General features: G+C 29.9%; 1 protein-coding gene across 3 annotated transcripts in view; it reads left to right on the top strand.

The window, feature by feature from the left end:
- Rdl (Resistant to dieldrin) overlaps positions 1-24,024 on the top strand; it is a 181,114-nt gene extending 157,090 nt beyond the window's left edge. The window contains exons 5-10 of one of the 3 annotated variants that reach the window (XM_088187698.1): positions 1,575-1,657; positions 13,077-13,214; positions 15,733-16,017; positions 17,874-18,046; positions 19,453-19,584; positions 23,154-24,024. In XM_088187698.1, coding sequence (XP_088043824.1) covers positions 1,575-1,657; positions 13,077-13,214; positions 15,733-16,017; positions 17,874-18,046; positions 19,453-19,584; positions 23,154-23,318 — 976 coding nt within the window. In that variant the 3' untranslated portion in view covers positions 23,319-24,024. Of the gene's footprint in view, positions 1-1,574; positions 1,658-10,049; positions 10,188-13,076; positions 13,215-15,732; positions 16,018-17,873; positions 18,047-19,449; positions 19,585-23,153 lie in introns of all 3 variants that reach the window. The other 2 variants (XM_088187696.1, XM_088187697.1) reach the window with 2 other exon arrangements.
- Positions 24,025-25,124: the final 1,100 nt, after the last annotated feature.

Below are 25,124 nucleotides of genomic sequence, written 5' to 3'. Positions count from 1 at the left end.
ATTCAAATTTTAATAAAAACAATAATACAAATATGTATGTGTATACTCACTTGTTTTTTTCACACACTGCACTTGTGCACACGATTGCAAGATGTCATCGCGATGTGCTTATATAAATATATGAATACAAAAATTTCGCACGATTGGTAAATATAATTTGTTACATATTATTTTAACAGTGTTTTTATATTAGATTATAACTCAATATTCTGAATTAATAAATCACCTACCCAAACATATGATAACTTACAGTTACATATTTATATAAAGTGGTACACTTACGTGCGCTTATTTTATTATAGATGTTCATATTTATAAACCACGCATACCAAACATTTACAAAGTAATACAACAAGTTAACCATGGGAAATTTAATTCATTAGGAACGAACTGAAAATATCCGGCGTCGTATAAGCTTTTACCTCCTCACCCTCACTCCCGCGGCTATTTCCTGTCCGATGTATTTACATAGAGAATCGTTGTCTTTTTTGGTGCAGTCAGCCGTAACGTTTCTGCCGCAAAAATGTACGTATAACTGATTATATATATGCCATATATACGAACCAAACTTAGTTAAACTATCAGAAAAGTCACATTGATTACTCAGGAACCAGCTGTAAAATCGTTTTCTTTATTAAGTAATAAAGAATGCAAGCTTGTAATAAGTTAGTCGTTTTGCTGGTTTTGAGTCATCTTTGCGAGACAGATGTCCGGCTCACCAGATACGTTGTATTTTAATATACTTGACGACGACAAACCCCTTACACATATCATTTAATTTGTTGTTGTCCTTCGTCATGCTCTTTTACTCGAAAGCCTCCAGCCACTAAAAGGCACTGGTGCTCAGTGACACATAGGTGCGCTTTAGTTTTTCTGGATATACAGGAGCATTTTAAATCTCAATTCAGTCTGAAATTAGTCTCCTTCCTTTACATTACATTAATAAGAGATCCCAAAATAACATATTCCTTAACACATTCAATGCAAACATAACCATTGCGAATGCCGTCTTGATTTAAATGACCTTTTATTACCATAGATTCTGCTGCGTAGTAGCTTCTGTAAAGTCACGACAGCTTCATAAACCAATGACTTCATCTATTTGATTTAAATGCTTAATATTTAGTCTTAAGTATTTTTTATGATGTTTACGTTATACAGAGGTTATCAAAAAGAACACGCATTCGAGAGCATTGCCTTGTCTCAGTCCATTGAAAATAAAATTATCTGAGAATTATTTTTGTATTACATGGCATTCCACTTTTTTTATTGATAATTTTGCAATAATTTATTTATTAATTAAAATAAATTTCCCATATACTTTGTCTTGCGAGTCTCTCTCAAATTAATGAATATATACATAAAAGAATGCGATGACACAAGTTATCTCTAACTTTAAAGAATTATGCATACATTAAAAATTATAAGCTGCAACAATTTCAATTTACCTAATGTTTATAAGTATTCAATACATATCTAACATATAAATATTATACAGTGGAGATATTTTATATAAAATAATGTTTATAAATATAAAATTTATGGTATTAATCTTTAAACTATTTATTTTTTAGGTTAACCATCACAGCGTCGTGCCCCATGAATTTACAATATTTTCCGATGGACAGACAACTATGTCACATTGAAATAGAGAGTTGTAAGTAATAATAATTATACGACAAATATATATATATATATATATATATATATATATATATATATATATATATATATATATATATATATATATATATATATATATATATATATATATATATATATTAGGGGTACCGGAAAGAAAACCATTATTTTAAACATCATAGGTCTTATTGAAATTTTATTTTCATATTATTTTACATATTATAAAATATAATCCCCATGGTTATCTAGAACTGTTTGCCAGCTTTTAGGCAAATTTTGGATTCCCGCTTTATAACAATTTAGTGGTTTCGAATTAAAATACGAATTTAAATGATTTTCGACTTCCTTCAGATTTTCAAATTTTTTGTCCCTAAATGAATGTTCCATAAATCTAAAGAGATAAAAATCAGAAGGAGCGAGGTCTGGCGAATATGTAGGATGCTTCAAGACTTCAAAATTTAAATTGCATATTTTTTCACGGGTCATCTTTGCACTGAGAGGGTGCGCGTGGTCGTGTAACAGAATCACTCCTTTTCGGTTTATCAAATTCGGACGTTTCACTTTTAATTTCTCATTCAATCTTTTGAGTTGTTGACAATAAATTTCTGCAGTTATCGTATCACCCAGTTTTAACAGTTCATAATGGATAATTCCACGAATATCCCACCATACACACAATAGGACTTGCGAAGGGTGAGGTCGGGCTTAGGGGTCGGAACAGGTACTTTCTTCTTTGAAAGCCATTGTTTTTTTCGCACCACGTTATTGTATACTATCCACTTTTTGTCACTAGTCACAATTTGATCCAAATATGGGTGAATTTTGTTTCTTGACAACAGTGAATCGCACGTGTTCATTCGCTCCTCTTTGTTCGCTACGGACAGCGCACGGGGAACCCAAACACCCATTCGATTAGTTTTGCCGAATTTTTTTGTGTTCTTGCACTGTAGACCACGAAGCAGCAAGTTTTTGGGATAAATCCTCGATACTTTGACGAGGATTTGATTACAAAATGACCTTCAGCAGTTCATCGTCGAATTTCGAAAGTCGTCCTGATTTCGGAACGTCTGTTAAGGTCCTATCGCCAGATTTAAATCGCCGGAACCAAAACTGGCATCTGTTTGCTGTTATTACTGCTCCATAAATTTCAATAATGGTTTTAGCTGCCTTAGTTGCTTTCCAGCCTTGATCGAAAAAAAAGTAGCATGCAATGCCGTATGTATTGTTCGATTGCTTCTGGTTTGCTAATTTTACCCTTAAGATTAAAAAAATATTTATGGCGCAAAAAGAAAGCCGAGGAACAATACTATAGAAAAAAAACATACAAAGATGCTCACTCCACCGTGTCCAGGGTCAAACTGATCTCAAACAAGGAATGTAAAAAAAATGGAATCTTTTCCGGTACCCCTAATATATATATATATATATATATATATATATATATATATATATATATATATATATATATATATATATATATTCATCGCGATTTTCACTTACTTGTAATCTATATTTTGGCCTTGATTTTCCAGCCATGATCACAAATTTTTCGAAATTACTTACTTAGTTACGGATAATTCGTGATGATGGCCGGAAAATCACGGCCGAAATATAGAATACAAGTTAGTGAAAATCGCGATGAATCCCGAGATTTATAATTATAATAATTATACTCGCGAAAATCTCAAAATCTATATTTAAATATATATAAATATATATATATATATATATATATATATATATATATATATATATATACATATATATTTATACATATATGATTTTTTAATTTTTCTTTTAATGTTGTACGGAATTAAACCCGCTGCTTAGATTTTTGAGATGTGAGTGCTTGCGTATTGCTTCTTTTCTTACACGCATCTCTATTGCTGACGCGACGTTACGACCACCGATGTTGGGTCATCATCCAAACCCTCACATCTCAAAAAGCAAAGTAACACGTTAAATTCTGAATATATGTATATATATATATATATATATATATATATATATATATATATATATATATATATATATATATATATATATATATATATATATATATATATATATATATATATTATATACATATATACCCTCTCACACAAAGTGTCTGACATTTTTAATTTTGTGTGTTGCACTTGTGCACAAGATTGCGAAATGACATCTCGTACAACCGAAAAAAAATATTAACATTGTATAATAAATTATACGTGCGTTTATAAAAAAATGTGCGTGTGAGATTAGTTCAATGCGGCGGAAATGGGAAAATAATGTTTTTTTTCTTCTCTTAAATTCGATAAATTGCGACGGTCAGTTTGAGAAGCAGTGGAACACGCGACGCAATGTGCGACGAACAACGCGACGCAACGTAGGCGCTATGTTGTTGTTTTTTTTAGTTAATTTTGTTGTGTTTTCCGACACGAGTTATTTGTCAAAAGTTTTGGCACCGTAGTATTGTTAATGTCATGTCGTCGTACCGCGTTATATATGTGTGGGTCGTGTTTGTACATAAACGCACACATATGCATTTATGTATGCTCATGATACGTACGAAATCAATTTTTGAAGAAAAAATAACACTGTGTGAATCCAACACTAAGCTAGAGCAGCTATGCTTGATTATTTTTTTTCCTATCGACACATTTATATGTATGTATATGAGCAACAAGCAAAACACTTAGATATATAATATCAAGAATATATTATTCTCCCATTTACGCCAACATATATACATACATACACACATACATACATATATACACACATATGTGTATATATGTATGTATGTGTGTATGTATGTATATATGTGTGTGTGTGTCACGTGTTTGCTTCAAAGCCACCAAGTGCTATATGATGAAAAATATTATGATATTACGTATATTTTCAATGCAATGTTCTTGTTACGACTACGTGTGTAAATATTTGAATCAAACGCTTGACACTTAGGTATCTTAAGTTCCTTTTATATTTCAGGAAAATTTGTGCCTCGTTATGCATTTTCATATTATGTAATAAAAAACGTATCGTTTGCGTTTAATACAGGACGAATATTATTAGTTCGTCCATATTAAACGCACGCACATGCAACGAAAACGTGTAACGTCGCATCTGAGCCACTTCCCAAACTTACCCTAGTGTTCCTAAAATAATAATTGAGAAGCAACTTAAAGAAATGAATTATAATTGATGGTCCATATATTTATTGTTATGTATACATATATATTGATTTTTATTGTTATTATTGTTATTATTATTATTATTGTTATTATTATTATTATTATTATATACATATATATATATATTATTATGCAGTGTGTGTGTTGATATATTTAATTTAAGCATCTTTGAAACTATCATAGAAGTATTAAATTGTGAGATTGACTGACGTTTCGGCAAGTATATCCCTTTCACGATTTTGATTATCACAACGGCAGGAATATTCGTGCCGAAACTTCGAAAAAATAATTAATTTTTAAAGTTTAAATTACACTAATATTATTATATATAGTATGGGTGTCCAGATTTTTAAATCATAGACCAGATAAGATAGTTTCATAGACCATCAAGCTTAGTATCGGCTAACATACTGTATGTCTATCTGGTTTGGTTTTGGTTAATGTCGGTCTCCTTCTCGAATACAGCACCCGCGGAAGGCAGACTCTGTCCCTAGGATAGCTGTGTCTGTGTGACCACTGAGCGGTACAAAAAATGATGAGACATTTTCGCTACAATAGCTCTATTCTAGCTCAAGCTCGAAAAAAGCGCTATTTAGTATATACATATATTTATATATATATAATGTTATATATGCATATATAATTTTATACATATATATGTACGCATATAGATATACATATACAGAATAAAAGATATACATATGTATATAGAAAAATTGGCTAGCCGACCGAATCGAATATTATTGGTACCGCAACGCGTATTGAAAGCGTCATGACGCTTGCGTCACGCTTGCAGCGACGTACTGCATCAAAAATACTTGATAGAACCGTACTTGCAGACGGATTGGCCGACACCCAGAAATTTACTTTATGTTCTTGTCTTACGTTTCTGTTTCATCTTAAGTTTATTTATATTTTAAATTATTTTTAAATTATTTTTTACGACACTTTCCTTAATATATATATATATATATATATAAATATATATACATATATTTTTTTTCGTACTCAACATTCAGTACTTGTAGTGATGACGAAACATTTCAATTGTATATCGACTAAATAAAAAATAAAATAAATAAAAAAACGAAAATCGCCGCATTGTGTGCGCCGGGGTCTAACAATATAAGGGCGCCCTTAGACTTTCAGTTTCACAAGCGACGACGCGGGACTCATCCACACTTGATTTTAAAAAAAAAACACGATAAAAGAGAGAGAAAAAAGTACAACATCATACCTCAATCTCATTTTTTGGTCCATGTTGTCGTTATCATTAGATGAAAAGCATGCAGGGCCCCCTATAAAGCACGCTTCCCCTTTTGAGTCCCTTCATAATATATACAGGTTGGCCCAAAATATATTTTAAAGCTAATAGTAATTATGTCTATTTCAAACTAATGCTTTAAAAAGGAATACCACATAAAGATGCTGATACCTAGATAAGTATCAATGCTACAAAAAACTGTTCAAATATATATTTCGAAAGATCAATTTCTCGTGGTACTTTAAAACTATACTTATATTTAATATTCTGTAGCATTAAACTTTCAAGTTATATCAGCGTCGTTCTGTTGGGGTTTTTTGGCCACTCTGTATATTTCACACTACACTGTTTGTGATCGATGCATGATTTTTCGTAAATATATATATATATGTACATGTACAGAGAGGACTGAAAATTGATCGACATTTAATCATCGTCATATCAATTCAAATTTTTTTGGGTCCTTTTGTATATGTTTTTTATATATTATTATTTAAAAAATCGATTTCGTTTGGTTTGGCTGGCTAACCAACGCTTTGTAACGCTATCAAGCTTTGCACGCTGAGTGAGTGGTCACATTTTGGATAATAAGTTTCTCTTTTAAGATACATATTTTCTTATTATTTTTTCTTGTTGTGGTTGTATATATTTTTTATTACGTAACCTCCCATGTGTGTCATTTGATTGGATGTAGTTGAATTTTTCATAAAAAAAAAACATGTTAATTTACGCATATTATTTCCTGTCTTTGAAAAACAATCTACATAATAATATATATTATAATATCAAGTATTTTATTATATTTGTCAGCTGTGATACATTAATGAAAAAAAATATAAAAAACTAAATAACATTTACATAGTGTTAATTAACGATTATATTAAATGCCAATGTAGCTTTATATTTTTTATATCATTCACAGTACAGTGACCAGTCTCGAATGATTCTGAGGGTGTTAAATAAATATATAATATTCAAGGTTGGTCATTGAATTCAACATTGTCGTTAATGAATGACTCTCATATATCACAATCATGATTCAGCAATCGCAAATTTTGTGTCTTTTCGTATGCAGGATTCGTGATTGTCAACATCGAACGGCTCGCTCGTAATACCCATATTCTATATGTTACAAACAAATATATTCAATACTTCTCATATGCGTATTTATATACATACTTCGCGTGTAATTTATTAGACTCTAGAGATATATCGTTATCAAGTATTAGGAAGTATCTCGAAAATACACGAACCATCAAGATATCCTTAAAAATGTATATATGTATTTATATACAAGTACCTATTGTGTATGTGCATGCGTTTTTTTTTTCATTTGATAATTTTGTTACTTGAAGTACCGACGCCGATCGCCAGATTTAGATTTTGCTATTCAATAATGAAAAAATATTTTTGTAACAGTTTATTTATAAGGACTGATTCGTATATCTACACACGTGATGATCTATCAAATTTGTATGTAATATTTTGATTAAAAAAATATATAATTGACAAATCACGTGTGTAAGCCCAAATTCGGGTGAGTTGAAAACTACATTTTTCTGATCGAAACTTATTTTATATATTGTATAATACTTAAGTTTAAATTTATTGCTATTTTTTTTTAAATACTATAGAAAACTTATTAGTACATATTAAGACTATTTTAATTACAGAAAATTCTGTATCATGTGTGGTTTATGAATAAAATTGCAATTTGAAGAATCTTATATTATATATACTTTGAACCACTCTTTTATATTTTAAATATTTTTTATGAAAAGATTCAGTTTACTAATGTTTTCCACAATGTAAAAAAAAACTCTAATGAAAACCTTCAGTGTAAATAACTTTAATGAATTGAAAATCATATAGCAATGCCCTTCCACAATGACCATTAAAAACTGTATAAATTCGAAAAACACACATGAAAACCTTGAGTGTTAATAGACTGACCCCAAAATTGACAATTTAAAAAAAAATATATAAAACTATAGTTAACTTAAATTCTTTAAAATTAAATAATTTAAGAGTCGTAAAGCAACGCATTGGTACTTCAATAATGTATTACAAAAAACTGAATATTTCTTTGCAACAAAATAAAACTTGAATATAAATAGGTTATACTGACAATTGTCAACTTTAGAGATAGGATATAAAGCTATAGTTTACTTAAATTTATTAAAATGAAATATATTAAAACTCGTATAAGCACTTCATAATGCTCCACTAAAACTTACATATTTCTTTGAAAAAATAATTAACATATACAACTCTTAGTATAAATAGGCTATGCTCAAAATCGTCAACTTTTTAGATAAATGGTATAAAGTTGTAGTTATCTTTATTTAATTGACAATGTTTCATTCAAAACTGTTTACGAAAAAAAATACAGTATAAGTAGGCTGTACCCAAAATTGACAATTATAGAGAAATGTCGCAATGTTCCAAAAAAACTGTTAATTTCTAAGCAAAAACAATATTAAAATATTATGAGGCTATTTACACTATATACATTGAGGTTAAAAAATATATGAAACTGTAGCAAACTTTAATTAATTTAAATTAAATAATTTAAAAACTGTATTTCCGCATAAGCACTTAAATAATACTCTATTAAAAACTGCACATTTATTAAAAAAATATATATTTTTACTAATGAAAACCAGGCGCGTACGGTGAGATACATTCACTTTTGCTCGCTCGCGTGTTAAGTGACAAGAGTGAGTGAGAAGTAGTGGGCGTGCGGAACGCATGTAACGCACGCCCTTGTCTCTTACTCACTCTTGTCACTTAACACGCGAGCGAGCGAAAGGGAATATATCTCATCGTATGCGCCTGATGATAACCCTAAGATTAAATCGGCTATATATACAATTGTTAATTTAAGAGAAATGTTATTAAACTATACGTAACTTAAATTCATTTGAAAATCGTTTAGCAATGCATTAGCTCTTCGACGATGCTTCATTAAAACCTGCATATTTCTTAGCCATACAAATAGGCTAAACCTACAAATATCAACTGTAGAGCAATAATATAAAAATGTGGTTAGCTTAGATTTATTATATTTTGATAGTTTAACACTTGAACTATGTTCCATTTAAAACTGAATTTATCAGAACTTTTTTTCTACATCTTTTAAGTTTTACTAAACCACTTACTTAAATCTATAGTGTTGTTTTTGCTGCCGATTAGTGTAAAGTAAACGATATGCCAGGAAACTTATTGTTGACAATTATCATGAAACTCCCTAGTTATTCACTTGTAAGTTACCATTTTTTTATTTATAGTTATTTATTAACAAGTTAACTACAATTATATTTGTCCTAAAATAAGTGTACTGATATTTAGTGGCGCTGGCATTTTTATCATCAGTTGTTAGTTGTTTTCCACAGCCGTGATGATGCTCTCTTAAATTTGATTAAATTTAGGAAAATGGTAGAGATCTTAATGGTACTTGTAGATAAGTGTAGCATCCGATCATTGTTCATTTTTTAGACAGGGAAAATATTGTGTGATATATCACTTTTGATCTCAGGGTCGTATTTGAATATCCATAATTCGTCTACTGCTATTGCGTTATCCAAGTTATTTCGCGCAACTTCAACATCTGCTCTGTAGCTACCGTACAGTTACTTACTTTTGGGACATGACGATAGATATAAAATGCATAAAAAATCATAATATTGTATTTTTTATAAACAACCTAAGCTAGTATTTGGCATTTCGATCAGAAAATCATAGTTTTTTAGTCCACCCTCTACGTATGGCAATCCATCGGCGTCGCATTAATCAAGAACGTCACAAAGGTGATTAGGCTGAGCGAGCCGGTCGACAGACAGAAAGTAGTAGTGTGTTGTTTGTTTTTGTTGTTTCTTTTTCTTTTTCTATAACTCGAGGTGGACAGGTGTCATGTTGTAAATGTAAATGACGGCATTTTATGTGTTTGCTCTTGTTTGGCTCTGGAGTCGGATACACAATGCGCGATATTCGCTACTTCTGGCGGGACGGACTCAGTAGCGTGGGAATGAGCAACGAGGTGCAGCTCCCGCAATTCCGAGTCCTGGGGCACAGGCAGAGGGCGACAGAAATAAACTTGACGACAGGTACGGCCGTGAGGGCTGATGCGGCCGAGTTAGCTTCCACCGCGAACCCTAACCATACAATACTATCCTTCCTGCCGCACGGCACACGGCTAGCATGCGAATGGTTGCTGCATCCCTTTATTATATATATATATATATATATATATATATATATATATATATATATATATATATATATATATATATATATGTGTGTATGTGTGTGTATGTATATGTATATGTATGTGTGTGTGTATATATATATATATATATATATATATATATATATATATATATATATATATATATATATATATATATATATATATATATATATATATATATATATATATATATATACTACTTACTTTTATCATATATGTATATTTGATATACAGTCAAAGAAAAAATCCGCGCCCGGAACATTCGAACATCTCCGAACTTTTATGTATATACTAATCAGGCGGTCAAATCGGCTTCTTTCCTACTTATAAAAAACAAGGCTGCACCTTATTACTTCGTGTATATGTATATGTACATGTATGTGTATGTTTGTATATATACGTATATATATATTTGTATATATACACACGTATATGTTTCAGTCTATGTGATAAAAATACGATTATCTATTATATCTAAAAGTAAGATTTGCACAAATTTATTTTTTATTAATTTTATAAGTACCTAGCGGCAAATCATAATATATAAAGCATATCACGTTTTACAAAAATATTAAAATAAAGTTAACAGAAACAAGACCGTCATGCAATTAATATGCATTTATATTACAATATATTTTTATAAATCTTAATTAGTTACAAAAATATATTACATTTTCTACTAGAGTTGATAATCTTACATATCAATAAAGTAATTTATTTTAATTTAAGGTTTTCATGTACCACAAAATTTATAAAAATACCATTCAAATTAATGAAGCAACCCAATCAATGTTTCATTTTAAAATACTTTTAGCTTTTCTAGATCCATATACACGCATAATCCTTGATAGCATTAAAACACCTAATACCATCCAATAAATAGGCAGTGAGTACAATAAATGCTTTTACAAAGCTAGCCTCTTACTCACGTTTTTAAATTAAAGGATAAATTAATGGCATTTCAGCGAAATATTCAATGTTTTAAATAATCTCAACCCCTACAGACCTAATTTATTTTCGCTTAACATAAAAAATATTTTTTATATATTTTGGTACATTTAGGTGCAAGGAAAAAAAGTAATATTTAATTTATATTTTTATATTCACTATTAAATATTGTGCATAGTTATTTATGCACAAACCATCTTAAGCGTTGCAATTGAAAAAAAAAATTTGATTTTTTGATGTGCATAATTATGCACCCCAGGTCTAAAAGATCACTCCACTTTCGAAATATCGAGTATAAGATATCTGATAATTTTGATCCCTAATACTAAATGATTTTTCGCCTCGTCAAAAATACAGTATCGATTATCAAAACTTATAGTTATACTTTTCAAAGCTAATGTAACTTATATATTATGAATTATTTGAGACATTTAAAACACACAAATTTGTAGCCTGATTCAACTAATAATCTTGCAAAAATACTTTTTTGAATCATAATTTTTTCAAAATTTATGTGTTAATAATCAAGCATTATTAAGATTAAAATATATATTACCATAACTGAAAAATTGGATTTTTAAATTTATTTGAAACACAATCGAATCAGATCAATATATCATATTATAGTATTTGATTTGATGTTAATAATATATTAAAAATAATTGCTAGATGCTGATATTTTTATTGTAAAATTAAAGAAAAAACAGCAAATATTCTAATTTAATATTCATAATTGACGTGGGATTAAATTTTTAGCTAAAAATAATTTTTAATTTAAAACTGGCTTATTTTTATAACGATAACAACAAAATTTTGTTGAAAATATGTCACTGAGGTACTTATGCATTTAAATAGACTGAAAAACACTGATATATGTATAAGGAATACATAAACTTATTTTCTACATGAAATTCTTTTATTACAATAAAAAAAAATTGTGTAACAATTTTATTAGTAAACAGCTTTCGTCAAATGTATTATACATTAATTCATAAAAATTACATTTGCTCAATATGATTTTTATAAGCCATTTTGCCTACATTCTGGTGTGATTTTTAACATAATCTAAATGGTCTATCTGACTTTTTGAGATCAACTTACTTATAGGCTTTCGATACGACTCATATGATTTGTTATTTAGCTGTTTTTTTGCCTCACAATGTCGATTTTTAAGAGTTAAAATTACCAAACATATCACTAATTGATGCTATGATTAATATGCTTAATCTACTTATCAATTTAATTGTTGAAAATCTAAGATGCTATGATTAAAAAACCCTATTTTAAAATTATTTTAATAAACATTATTTATTAGTATTTTAAATAACAATGCAAATGTAAGGTTACATTGTCGACTATTGCTTGTTTATTATTAGTACTCAACAAAGCTATTCCCAGTACTCAATAACTCGACACTGTTTTCTTTTAAAAATTAAAGTACCTAATATTTTTATTTGATCTTCGTATATTTATCACATCGTCTTGAACACGTATGTACTTTTTCGTTGGTTTATTATAATTTGTCGTTTTTTTTAATTTTATTACTATTATTATTATTTTTATAATTATAATTTTATATGTATTATATTTGTTTTTGATTTGAATTATCATTATAATTCTTTGAAATTTAAAAAATAAAAAGAGAAAAAACAGAAAAAATCATACATATATATACATATATTTTGTAATCGTTATGAACACGCTAAGGTAAGTGTAGACCCCAAACTCGATAATACTAAACGCAAAACCCACTAAAATGGGTCCGGGGTTATTCATTTTCTTCAACTATTAAATACAGTCGGCTACACCATGAGGGATATCCGCTATAAATGGAACGAAGGCCCCAACTCGGTGGGTGTATCCAACGAGGTGTCACTGCCACAGTTCAAGGTGCTCGGCCACAGACAGCGAGCCATGGAGATCAGCCTCACCACAGGTAAGTCACGAAACACTTAAAAATTTAAAAAATATTAAAGAAGGTCCGCAGTTTTCATATAACAGGTAACCATCAGATTGACCAATATGAAAACTGAGGCCGCGTCCATCATTTACTTGAGTGCGATTGAAATTTTTTTTATTATTGTTTACATTCGATCCATTTTTAAATTGTCTAAAAACACAAAATGAAATGACAACAGCGTATCATGCATATATATTTTTAAATTAATTGAACGAACTAAGTGACTGTTTTGATGACACAAGCCACTAAAATACAACCAAACGCACGTGCATTTAACCATATACACAATAGGATGCTTAAATTTGCATACATATTTTGGAATAACTGAAGTTCTAAAAGAGCCATTGAATAATTTTATCAATGAATACTGTAGTATAGGGACCAATCTCTATAAATATTTTAATTATGTTATATAGTAAAATGTTTTTTTGCAAATTATACAAAAATATTTTAATAGAATACACTTAATTATGATTTTATCACACCTAAGCAATATAATAAAACATATTTTAATAATTTAAAAAAATATTCAGATTTTATATATCTACTTAATTTGTTATAAAAATACTAAATAACTAACTTAGAACAAATTACGAATAATATGTGCCGTATTTTACGGTCAATTAACACTTGCCTTTTCAACCCTTAGCTTAATTATTATGAGGATAGCGGAAAAAAATATTACCCAAGTACATTAATTTGCTTTTGAAGCTTTTGCAGTTTACATAAAAGTGTAAATTTACGTTGTGTTTCATAATAAAAAAAATATTGTCCTTAATGTATTTTATCTTGTATATTACCAAAAAGATAATAGCCACTGATATGTGTCTAAAAAAGGAGCTTATAAATTAGGTGGCCATTATGAGACAATGGTTATTTTAATGCTTATTTATTTATTAATATACAGACACATATGTATATAATGTGCAAATCATTTATATACATACTAACTTACATTAAACTTTTTTTTTTTGCAAAATGAAGACAAAACTTATTTTATTAAAATATTTGGTATTAAAAATTAATGCATTTTAAAATCTATACATCATACGTTTATTTAAGTCTATTAACATTAATTCTATATTAGATATAATCAAAATAAGCATAACTCTGCTTAAATTTCATTGTTTTTATACGTTTTATTTTGCATATTACTATTATATTATATATCATAGCTATTGATGTGCGTCTGAAAATTAATTTATAAATTAGTTTAACTTTCGTTGGCTTTGAAGGACAATTATATATAATATTTTTTTATTTTATTCTGAATATTTGAGTCTTCCAAAACTTGTATAATTTTATATTATGTGAATAAAATAGTATATATGTATATATGTACGTGCGTTTGTGTGTCATTTATATTTATAAATATGAGCTTTGTTATATATTTATATATTCTTATCAGTTTTGCGACAAACGAAGAATGAAATACGCTGTAATAAAAGAGCTTGTAGTTCTTTTTTCCGGTCAAAATTTATTTTAAAAATATATATATAAAAAATCAATGGTTATAACTACATAAATACACATCTTTGTAGGTATACTATTCAAACCATACGATTGCCCATTAAACATTATTGTAATAAAAATGAAGAATGATAATCATCGCATTTTTTTATATAAACTAGAAGCTTACATGATTTATTAGCGTCGACGTTCTACGTTCTCTACTACAATTGAAATATAGGGTTTAATAACAATATATTTTTTTATTTAGGGACACATATGTATGTATATATGCATACATATATTTAAAAGTATGTATTACTTCGGATGGGAGCTTTAACGCCAGAACTAATGCACAGCACTATCCACACAGAGCTTTTCAATTTGTTGTGCTTTGAAAGCACATTGCAATTTACATAACGAACAATAAATTTACAAATAAAATCAAATTAATATATTTACACTTGTCTATTGACGATTCGATGTTGTGTACATTATTTAAAAAGTGCAATTTATATTATTTATTTATTTTATGTATACAATACATATAAGAGTGCTCAGTTCTATTTCAAAATCAATATATAAATTGTCACGTATGTGTTATTAATTAATATTCATTCACTGCACTTATTCGTTTATGTGTGAATGTGTGTTTGTGTACGCCTATAAATGTATAATATATAAGTATATGTATGCTATTTCGCATTCATGCATATAAATGTATATTTTGTATCATCGCTTAAAAATTAATCACACATAAGTCTATACCAATTTATCTATTAAATATACATGCTATAAACAAGTATTAAGTTTTAAGCGATGCAAATGACTTTTTCTTACATGAATGAACAGGTAACATGCAGATGAGAGATAGTGTCATTAATTAAAAGTAAAATAGTAACACCGGTGCTCGATTAAAATGTTAGAGAATGATCGCATTTCCAGTGCCGAATCGTTTCTCTTTCAGATTAAACAAGCACATTTTTTCTTTATTATTTTGTAATCTGTCGACTTATTGTTATATATCGTTTGATCGCGTGTTCAGGAAACTATTCGAGATTGGCGTGCGAGATCCAGTTCGTGCGATCCATGGGATACTACCTGATCCAGATCTACATTCCGTCTGGACTGATCGTCATCATATCTTGGGTGTCGTTCTGGCTGAATAGGAACGCTACACCAGCTAGAGTGGCGCTCGGAGTGACTACCGTGCTCACCATGACCACCCTCATGTCATCCACGAACGCTGCCTTGCCGAAGATATCCTACGTCAAATCCATCGACGTCTACCTGGGCACCTGTTTCGTCATGGTCTTCGCTAGTTTGCTAGGTAACGTTATCAAAGCCGTATTGTCACCGGTATACCGGTATTCGAACAAATTCAATACTGAAATACAGTTATTGATTCAATAAAAACACCTGTGTTTCGGTATTATTACTTTAACCTATTATGTAGAGTTAATTTTTCTATTTTTAAACTGGAACGCTTTTTACAAATTAAATTAGTAAAATTTCTAATCGTAAAATATCATTTAACAGCATCACTAACATAAAATTTCATTTGCGCGAAACCTTAAAAGGATTAGTGATCCTTATTTAGCTTATTGATAGTAAAGATGTGGTTAAAAATTAATGACAAACTCAATGTAATTTGCCATTTAAAAAGAATAATAATTAAATAAAAATGCTTATTTAATTAAGTATATTATATGCTTCTTATATTTTGTACTTTTATCATCTTTAAAATATAATATTAATATTTCGCTATTAACTTTAAAAAATAGTGAATGATCTAATCGTGATAATAATAAACGCCTTTATATGATATTATCAGAACGGAGGATACAATGTTAAATTTCATTAATATTTTTTTTATTCTGTATCTTTTAAAAAGTATAAAAATAACATACAGACATATTAATAATAAATAAAAATGCCAAATAACTATTCCTCATACATCAACGTAAATTATAACTCATCAGAAAAAATGTATAATTAAATAATATCGTGATTAACTTAATATATAAAGTATATTATAATATTCTCATTACTTCGTTCTTTTACCATTACTTTAAAATGTGAATAAAAATTTGCTTCGGTATCGACAAAACTACCCGTGATAATTATAAACGGGTTAAAACACTCAAATATTACTTTTTTAATCTGTAACACCTTTATACGATATCATAAGAACGGATGATACAATTTCAAGTTAAATAATTAAAAATTTTAAACGCAATGTGGCATTTAATTTGACAACTAATAATAGTTGTCTTTAAAACATTTCTTAATTTGCCTTTCGAAAAATATAAAAATACATACAAACATATTAAAAATAAATAAAAATGCTTAAAAACTATTCTTCCGACTTCAACATTAATTTTACTTACCAGGAAGTGATTAATTAAAAATGTAAATGTATTTTTTCATAATTTGATAATTTAATACTATTATTTCGATATTAACTTTAAAAAACACCGAAATACCAGTATTGAAAATTTAAGATAATAAAAAACGTGTTTAAGCATTCAAATATCACCTTTCCTTTCGAATTTTTGATCTTTTTCTTGCTAACATCACTATTTAATTAGGGTATTTAATTTTTATATGCAAAAATATATTTTTTACTAAATAAATATTTTTAATCAAATTAATAATATTTTTCTGTTAGTTTATGGGTATTTTTAACGTATATTGTTTTATCATGGGTTTTGAGTTTCACTTTGAGATAATGATTCCATACATAAAAATGCGCGAACATGGTCTAGTTGTAGGTCTTTAATGTCGGTCTAAGGCTACTCATGGACCTGTGATGCAGAAGGATGAATCTAAAACGGTCGATCAATGTCGAAGTGCGATTCGATCTAAGCATAGACGAAATCCCAATTTGCACTTTATTGATTTATATACAATTCAAAACAAAAACCATACGTGAAAATGCAACAAGGGTCTCATGATATGCCTAGATCCAATGTGTTTCGCATTCACTCGAATGTCCGATATTTTGGCTTTGCGATTCTATAGTATGTATCATATGTGTTTTTTAATGTAATCTGTTTTGACCGAAACCTTGAATATTGAAAATACATACAAGTCCTTCTGATCGTAGGTCTGTGAGATGTTTTAAGTTAGGGGTGAAAGTTTCGGGGTGCTTTATCGTCAGAACATTTTTAATGTTCGTTTCAGAATACGCTACCGTCGGCTATATGGCCAAGAGAATTCAGATGAGGAAGCAACGGTTTTTAGCTATACAGAAGATAGCTGCTGAGAAGAAGATGCAGGCGGAGGGGCCACCGCCTGGTGACCATTGTGCCAAAGGAGGCACCATGAGCAGACAGGGACCTCCGGGTCGCGCATCTGTAAGTATCAAATAAAAATGTCGTAGTAGCAGAACATCTTGTGTTGCTCTTAAAGTATTGTTCAATTACTATCACATAAGTTTAAGAACTTTATTACCTATCTAATACGAGGTATCTTGAATATTTAATGCCTTATACCTTCTATCTTGTTTGTCTTTGGCAGATACCTTCAAATAATTATTAAGTGGAAAATACGAAATCTAATATTATTATAAATACATTGAAAAATAAAATATGTTTTCTATGAATTTATACAAATATTAAAGCAATGTTTTTTAGTATATTTATATAAATTTAACATTAATATATTAAAAGGGTATTGTTGTAATTAGGTAATAGAGTTAAAAATTTTGAGATCTATGTAAAAAAAATTCTAATGGTTTTAATCTAAAACTATCACTTTTGCCAAGTGAAACCCCATAGATATTATCTATTATATCATATATTAAGTAAGTTAAGTTAAATACATATTTTGATGGTCTTAAGTGTAAATTATTTGACGTTACAAAAACACAAAACTGATGTTTTAAATCTCTTGTTTTTGGTCACAATTTTACGAGTTTAACCTCTCGACGTTTATCCATAAATATCATTCGGCATCAACAGGAGCTTAACTTGGGTTTACTTTATTTATCTTTAAACAAATCAAAAAACAATTGCTGCGCTTTCTTATAGCAGTAAACGCGATTTTCACTACTAATCCCTTTGCAGTTAAATGTTTTTTGCGCAGTTATATTCTTGTTATAAAAAGATTTAAGGCGACCAAATGCTTAAATATATTATTATCCCAATTTTTTAACACAGCTATAAATGAATATTTTTACATTTACATTTTTTTCTCTTTGTTTAATTGAATTTTACAAATTTTTTAAATGTATGGCATAAGTATGGTAGTAGTGAGGAGTAAAATTACATTATTAGGAATTTTTACATCTGCACTTAAGATCATCGATTCATGTTATATTTTAATATAGTATATTAAGATTGTAATCATAAATGTCTCGATTTTATATTTGTAAAATAATTTGTGAATATTATATTTCGTATCTGTAAACTTGGAATCGTTTGCTTAAATTTATTGTACTCGAAAGCGCAGCCGATCAAGAAACTCGTTAACAACTCACTTTGAGAAACTTCTAATTGAATACTAAATCGATTCAAAGAGACAACAAGTTGGACGTGCATCGAATGGTAATTTGAACTGTACATTTAATAAAAGTAAGTTAACAAGGTATATTTTAATTAACAGACGTTAGATCTTAGTTCAATTGAAAAAGGTTATGTATCGTTTGAATTGAAATGGTTGCGTTTTAATTCATTTACAAAAATAAGGCATTTCATACGCAAGCAAAATTCGTTGTACATAAAAATGCAGATACTTGTTAGTGGAACGCTTGTTCCAGGAGGTGCGATTCAAAGTTCATGATCCGAAGGCGCATTCAAAAGGGGGCACCCTGGAGAACACGATCAATGGAGGCAGAGGCGCCGAAGACGAGGCACCACCAGCTCCGCCAGCTCACCTCATCCATCCCGGCAAGGTATCATCGAAAACCATAATAATATACTAACGAATTCAATATTAACAAATACAAGTGGCCTTTTAATAATAAACACTTAATCGAATGTTTAATTCCATAATTTAAAACATCATTCAGATATCGCAAAAATGGGCAGTTCAGTTTAAGGTTCGGTCAAACGTTTATTTGCGAACTGCGAATTGCTTTGCGATATGTGTACATTTCTTATCTATACTCATTTTATACTGGCCGCTGCGATTAATAACATATTTGCAATGTGCGATTTTTTTTTTATTTCTATGTGAAATAATGCGTTTTTTACAATTAATCGATGCGACTTGTTTATCGATTTTATTATATTTAAAACGCTTAAATGGTAAGTATTTTATGTACATGTGTGACAAAATTCAGGTATATCTACAACCCATTAATGTATTTATACAAAATATTCATTCGATATTTCCCATCCTTAAACTGTATTGCCCATTAGCGATAAATTAAATTTTTGACTTCAAGTAATATAACAGAATTGGGCATTTACTGAATAACATCAAATAACAACTATTAATCATATTTTTATTTTTTTTTATTTGAAAGTCAACTCACTAACAGGCCAGATACAGTAATTAATTAATAAAGAACTCAAGTGTTTTCCAATATAATCACTAAATACCAAAAAATGTTATTCTTAAATTTAAACTGAGTTCTCATTAGGTAACTATTTTTAATAGGATTTAAAAAAAATAAGTTATTTGTGCATAATTTTTGGTATGATTAACTAAATCATAAAATATAATACAATTAATTTGATTCCTAATCGACATGATTTTACTGAAATCCAACGTTAAGACACGAATATTACTGCGACTATAATACATATTAAATTAGAATTAAAGCGCAAATATTATTGCATTTTATAAAATATGAGTGGCATAGATCTTACATCTTACAAAAATAATGTTTAGAGAGAATTTAAAAAATATTTGATATGGGATAAAACAGATTTTGTGACCACTATATGGATTTCTAAAATATTGATCTTACAAAAAATCAGCAAAGTTTGTTATTAAGCCCGATCTTAAAATAAAAGAATAGCTCCACTAAAAAACTATGTAGTATTGGCCATTTCATCTTCCGAGGGCAGAGAAATTGAAGTCAAAAACATCGTTTAAACAGGCGGTCGAAAAAGTATAGTGCCGGTTCTGACCACGCGCTTGTTCATTTAATATGTAACCTTCTTTCTTGGCCTTGACAATAATACATACAGCTTAGTCTTAACAATGAACTTAGAAGCTATTTTTTTAATAATACATAATTAATCCTACAGCTCAGTCATTCTAGCACGTATCCGTCATCGAGTGTTTCAACAAGGCTGTTCTAAGGCTGTCTTTTTCAGTCCTTCTTCAGAACCACACATTTGATGCAGCTGTGTGACGTGCTCGACTAATGATGCACAAAGAGAGCGACCGAAACGCGCGAGTTGTGCAGGTTTGCAGGTCCTCGAGCAGGTTGTACGTGTACAGATTTCAGTCGACCTCAGATTTACGAGTCATGTTCTGCACGAGCTGCCGTCGAAGGTCTTAGAAAGTACACTGCTGATCCTGACCGCCATATTTGGGTTCTTCTGCTGCAAACTCAGCACTTCCATGGCCATTCTTAGGTCCAGGCTTAGCAGCTTGGAGATCTTGAGATGTTCGGCGGAGGCGCCTGGAGCGAGTCCACTTGCTTTATCGCGAACTCGCCACCGCGTCGCTTTAACGCGACCCAAACATCACCACCCTCATCTTTATGGTATCATCTAAATTCTAAAACATCGTTTAAATAAAAATTAAGCGGTCGGAAAATATAATGCCGATTATGACCACGCGCTTGTTGACCATTAATTCTTGGCTTTAACCGTCATACTTACAAGTTGGTCTTAGCAAATAATTTAAATACTAATCTTCTAATACTACAGCATTAATCCTACAGCTTGGCCACTGTTGACACGCATCCGTCTTCGAGTATTTCGACAAAGCTTGTCCAGGGCTGATGAGGTGATTTTTTCGGTTATTCCATAAAACCGTACCTGTGTGGTGTGCAAGGCCAAGTATTGAAGTATTGTTACTCAAAGAAAACGCGGGAGTTAACGATGCGGCCAAACTAGGAAAAGATGGTGTGCGGGTCCTCGAGCAAGTTGTACGTGTACAGGTTCCAGTCGGCCTCGGACTTTCCTCGGACGACCTCGATTGGTGGCTTGAGCGTCTTGAAGGTCTTGAAAAAGTGCCAATCCTGACCGCCATGTTTGAATTCTTCTGCTGCAGGCTCAGCACCTTTATTCTCAGGTCCAGGCTTAGCAGCTTGGAGATGTTGAGGTGTTGAGCGAGTGACTTCGCCACCACGTCCTATATATATCCTCATCTTTGTTGTTTTAATAATTAAGTTGTCGATAAATAACTGTGCCGCTTTTTGACCGTTTATCTCCCTTCTCGGACTTAGCCATCGTAGCTACAACATGGTCTTAACAACTAACTTAAAGGCTAATCTTTTAATACTACTGGATAAAAATTGTTCACAAAAATAAATTGAAACAAAATAAAAATTTAAATTAGATATTGTTCTATCATATATTTGGGATATTGCGATATTTTACTACATTTTTAATTTATTTCATAAAAATGTAGTATGTACAAACATATGCATAGAACTAAAAAAAGTTATTTGATTATTAAACATTGAATCAAAATAAAAATAAAGTATATTTTATCATACATGGCCACAATAACTTTGATATCTTGCTAAAGTTTATTATACAGTATGATCCGCCATCTTGTTCCAAAATGGCGGCTATTCAAAAACGTAAAAAATCGCATTTTAGTTCTAAAAAATTTCTAGAGAGAAAAGTAAAGAGGTAAAAAATGTTTTATAGTGTTTTTATCAATTAAAATATATATTAGGTAGACTTAAATATTTGACAATTCAAATACCTTTACACATTTTCATGTACATAAATTTATCTAATTCTTGCTGCCTCTGCCGGACGGAATTTTTCAACTACCAAAGAAGGTATAAAATTCTGTTTACATATATTTTATATTAAAAATTACATGAAAACATTTAAAACATCATACCTACCAAACCAAATTTTTATTTTTACCATATTCCAGTTTTTTCATGACCCATGCCATTTCATATTTAAAGTCGTAGACTTGGCAGTCATTTCGTACCACTTTGTAGTGTGTTTTGCTGTAATATCCAATATTGATTTGTAATTTGAATTGAGGTTTTCTTTAAGTATGCTTTGTACGAAACTTGGCTTTATAATTTTTTAATGATAGTTAATAGTTATATTACATTAATTTTGATTATCTTTCATATGCCACTCATATAGAAATATGTACTATTTCATTAGCGTTCTTCGTGGATCTAGGTGTTGAATGAATTACCGTGGTTTTGTCAAGTGAATTATTTTGGAAAACGCTTGAATCATACAATTTTGCTCGTTGAGATATAAGAGATGCGTTAAACGTAAGGGCGTAATGACCTCTCTCGTATCACGACGGCAGCGACGTTCAATCAGATGTTTAACCGCTACCTAATGCATATTTCAGGACATCAACAAGTTGCTCGGAATAACGCCATCAGATATCGACAAGTATTCGCGCATCGTGTTTCCGGTGTGCTTCGTGTGCTTCAACCTGATGTACTGGATTATATATCTTCATGTTTCGGACGTGGTGGCTGACGACCTGGTGCTCCTGGAAGAAGACAAGTAGAGGCGCCGGCGTCGCCGTCCCCTCGGCCCCGCCGCTTCTAATGCTCACGTGCTACCTGACAGAAAATGAATAACCCAATACCCAAAACCCTCCCGAAAATCGCCTGCTAGCTAACATTTTTTGCCGTAGTTAATCAATCACACACACATATTCACATATTATATTATACGCGACGCTTTAAAGGAAAGAATTGCACTCAAAAACTTATCAACTCCAATGTGACATATGTAACATTTGAGCTAATAATATATGAACAGTAATTGTTCAGGTTCAATTCCGTCTTAAGAAACGCCGACTAATATATACATATGAGTATCTAAGTTCTATATATGAATCTTTATATACAGCATTCGATATATTGAGCAAAAAATACACATATGTGTCATATAATATATGAATATGTAACTGCATGTAATATCATGTTGAGATTCGTAAGTAATCGAGTATTAAACTGATTGTAAGTCGAATAGAAATGGGGTGAATATAGTGTATGTATATAAGATAATGGCGAAACTCTTTTCTATCATGACTTAATATATAACAATAATCAATCGCTTACGAGTCTATTAGGATGTACGAGTATGTTATACATGCTGACATGCCATCTACAATACATTGACATCTATACATACACACATGAATACATGAATTTATTTTAAACGAGCATGATCGTTGCTTCCTAACTTTGGGGTACACAAAAAAAAAACAACGTAATAGGAACTTTTTTTAAATTATATTTAAAAAAAATTAACAGTGACAAAACCAATTTTATAAATTTGTAATCTGTGATATATTGCCCTTAAAATTAACGTTTAACAAATATACCGGGATAGATCCCTGCGTTTTCATTTTCTAATTGTCCCGATATTCTGAATTCGGGACCTAATTTTTTTTATACTAATTAATTTAAGAGAAATAACGCTTAGCTTATATATATATTAGTGCCTACTTTCAATTTAATTCGACGGGGACTATATTTCCTCTTACACTATGTATATAAGATACGAAATTGTTTTCGAATTTTTATTAATCTCTTTTCACGACCTATTAATATACTTACGCACTGATTTGTATGAGAAAAATAAAATAATACTGTCTCACGCTCCATCTCCGAATAAAAAATAAACACAATTGTGATGTTTGTGCTCTTCGACAATGTATTATACATATATTATGTTGTAATACACTAGATCGACTTGTAAGCGTGTTTAATGAAATCGCTTGATTCTAATTCTTGTGATTTTTTAATTAATTTACACCAAATATTTAGTGTAAGTGCACAAACATTCACACTGCCCAGTTGTCACTAAGTTATAGGGTATGTAGTATAAGTGTATTACAACACTTTACTATTGTCTATTTTATTTGAACGTTAGTTGTTTGATTTTCGTCTCAATTAAATACGACTGCGGAGTAATCGAAGTATAATATTATAATGAGATCACGACGGGCTGTGGTAGTTTAGTAGATAATTTCGGACGTTTCTCTTTGTCAATTAAAATTTTGTAAGTTTGGTAAAAGTTAAGAGACGTTTGTGTACCCCAAAGTTAAAAAAATTTGGCGATAGTTATATTAAATAGAATATTATTTATCGTTTTCGTATTGTATATTATTTCTGTTAATCCGTATGGGCTGTTGGATATCGATATTTTGGTATAACGAAAATAAATAAAATAAAATGTGATAAAAACTATTCAAATAATAATTTAATATTATTAATATATGATATTAAAACAATATTCTATATGATACAACAACCTAAAAGTTGATAGTCAACAGTGTATACTCGTCACTAGTGAGTTTTGT

Source organism: Plectrocnemia conspersa, unplaced genomic scaffold, assembly GCF_051122295.1.
Source record: "Plectrocnemia conspersa isolate PC_06_02 unplaced genomic scaffold, ASM5112229v1 ptg000006l, whole genome shotgun sequence".
Taxonomy (NCBI): domain Eukaryota; kingdom Metazoa; phylum Arthropoda; class Insecta; order Trichoptera; family Polycentropodidae; genus Plectrocnemia; species Plectrocnemia conspersa.
The sequence above is the reverse complement of the archived record's forward strand: the minus strand, read 5'-3'. Positions and strand labels throughout refer to the sequence as shown.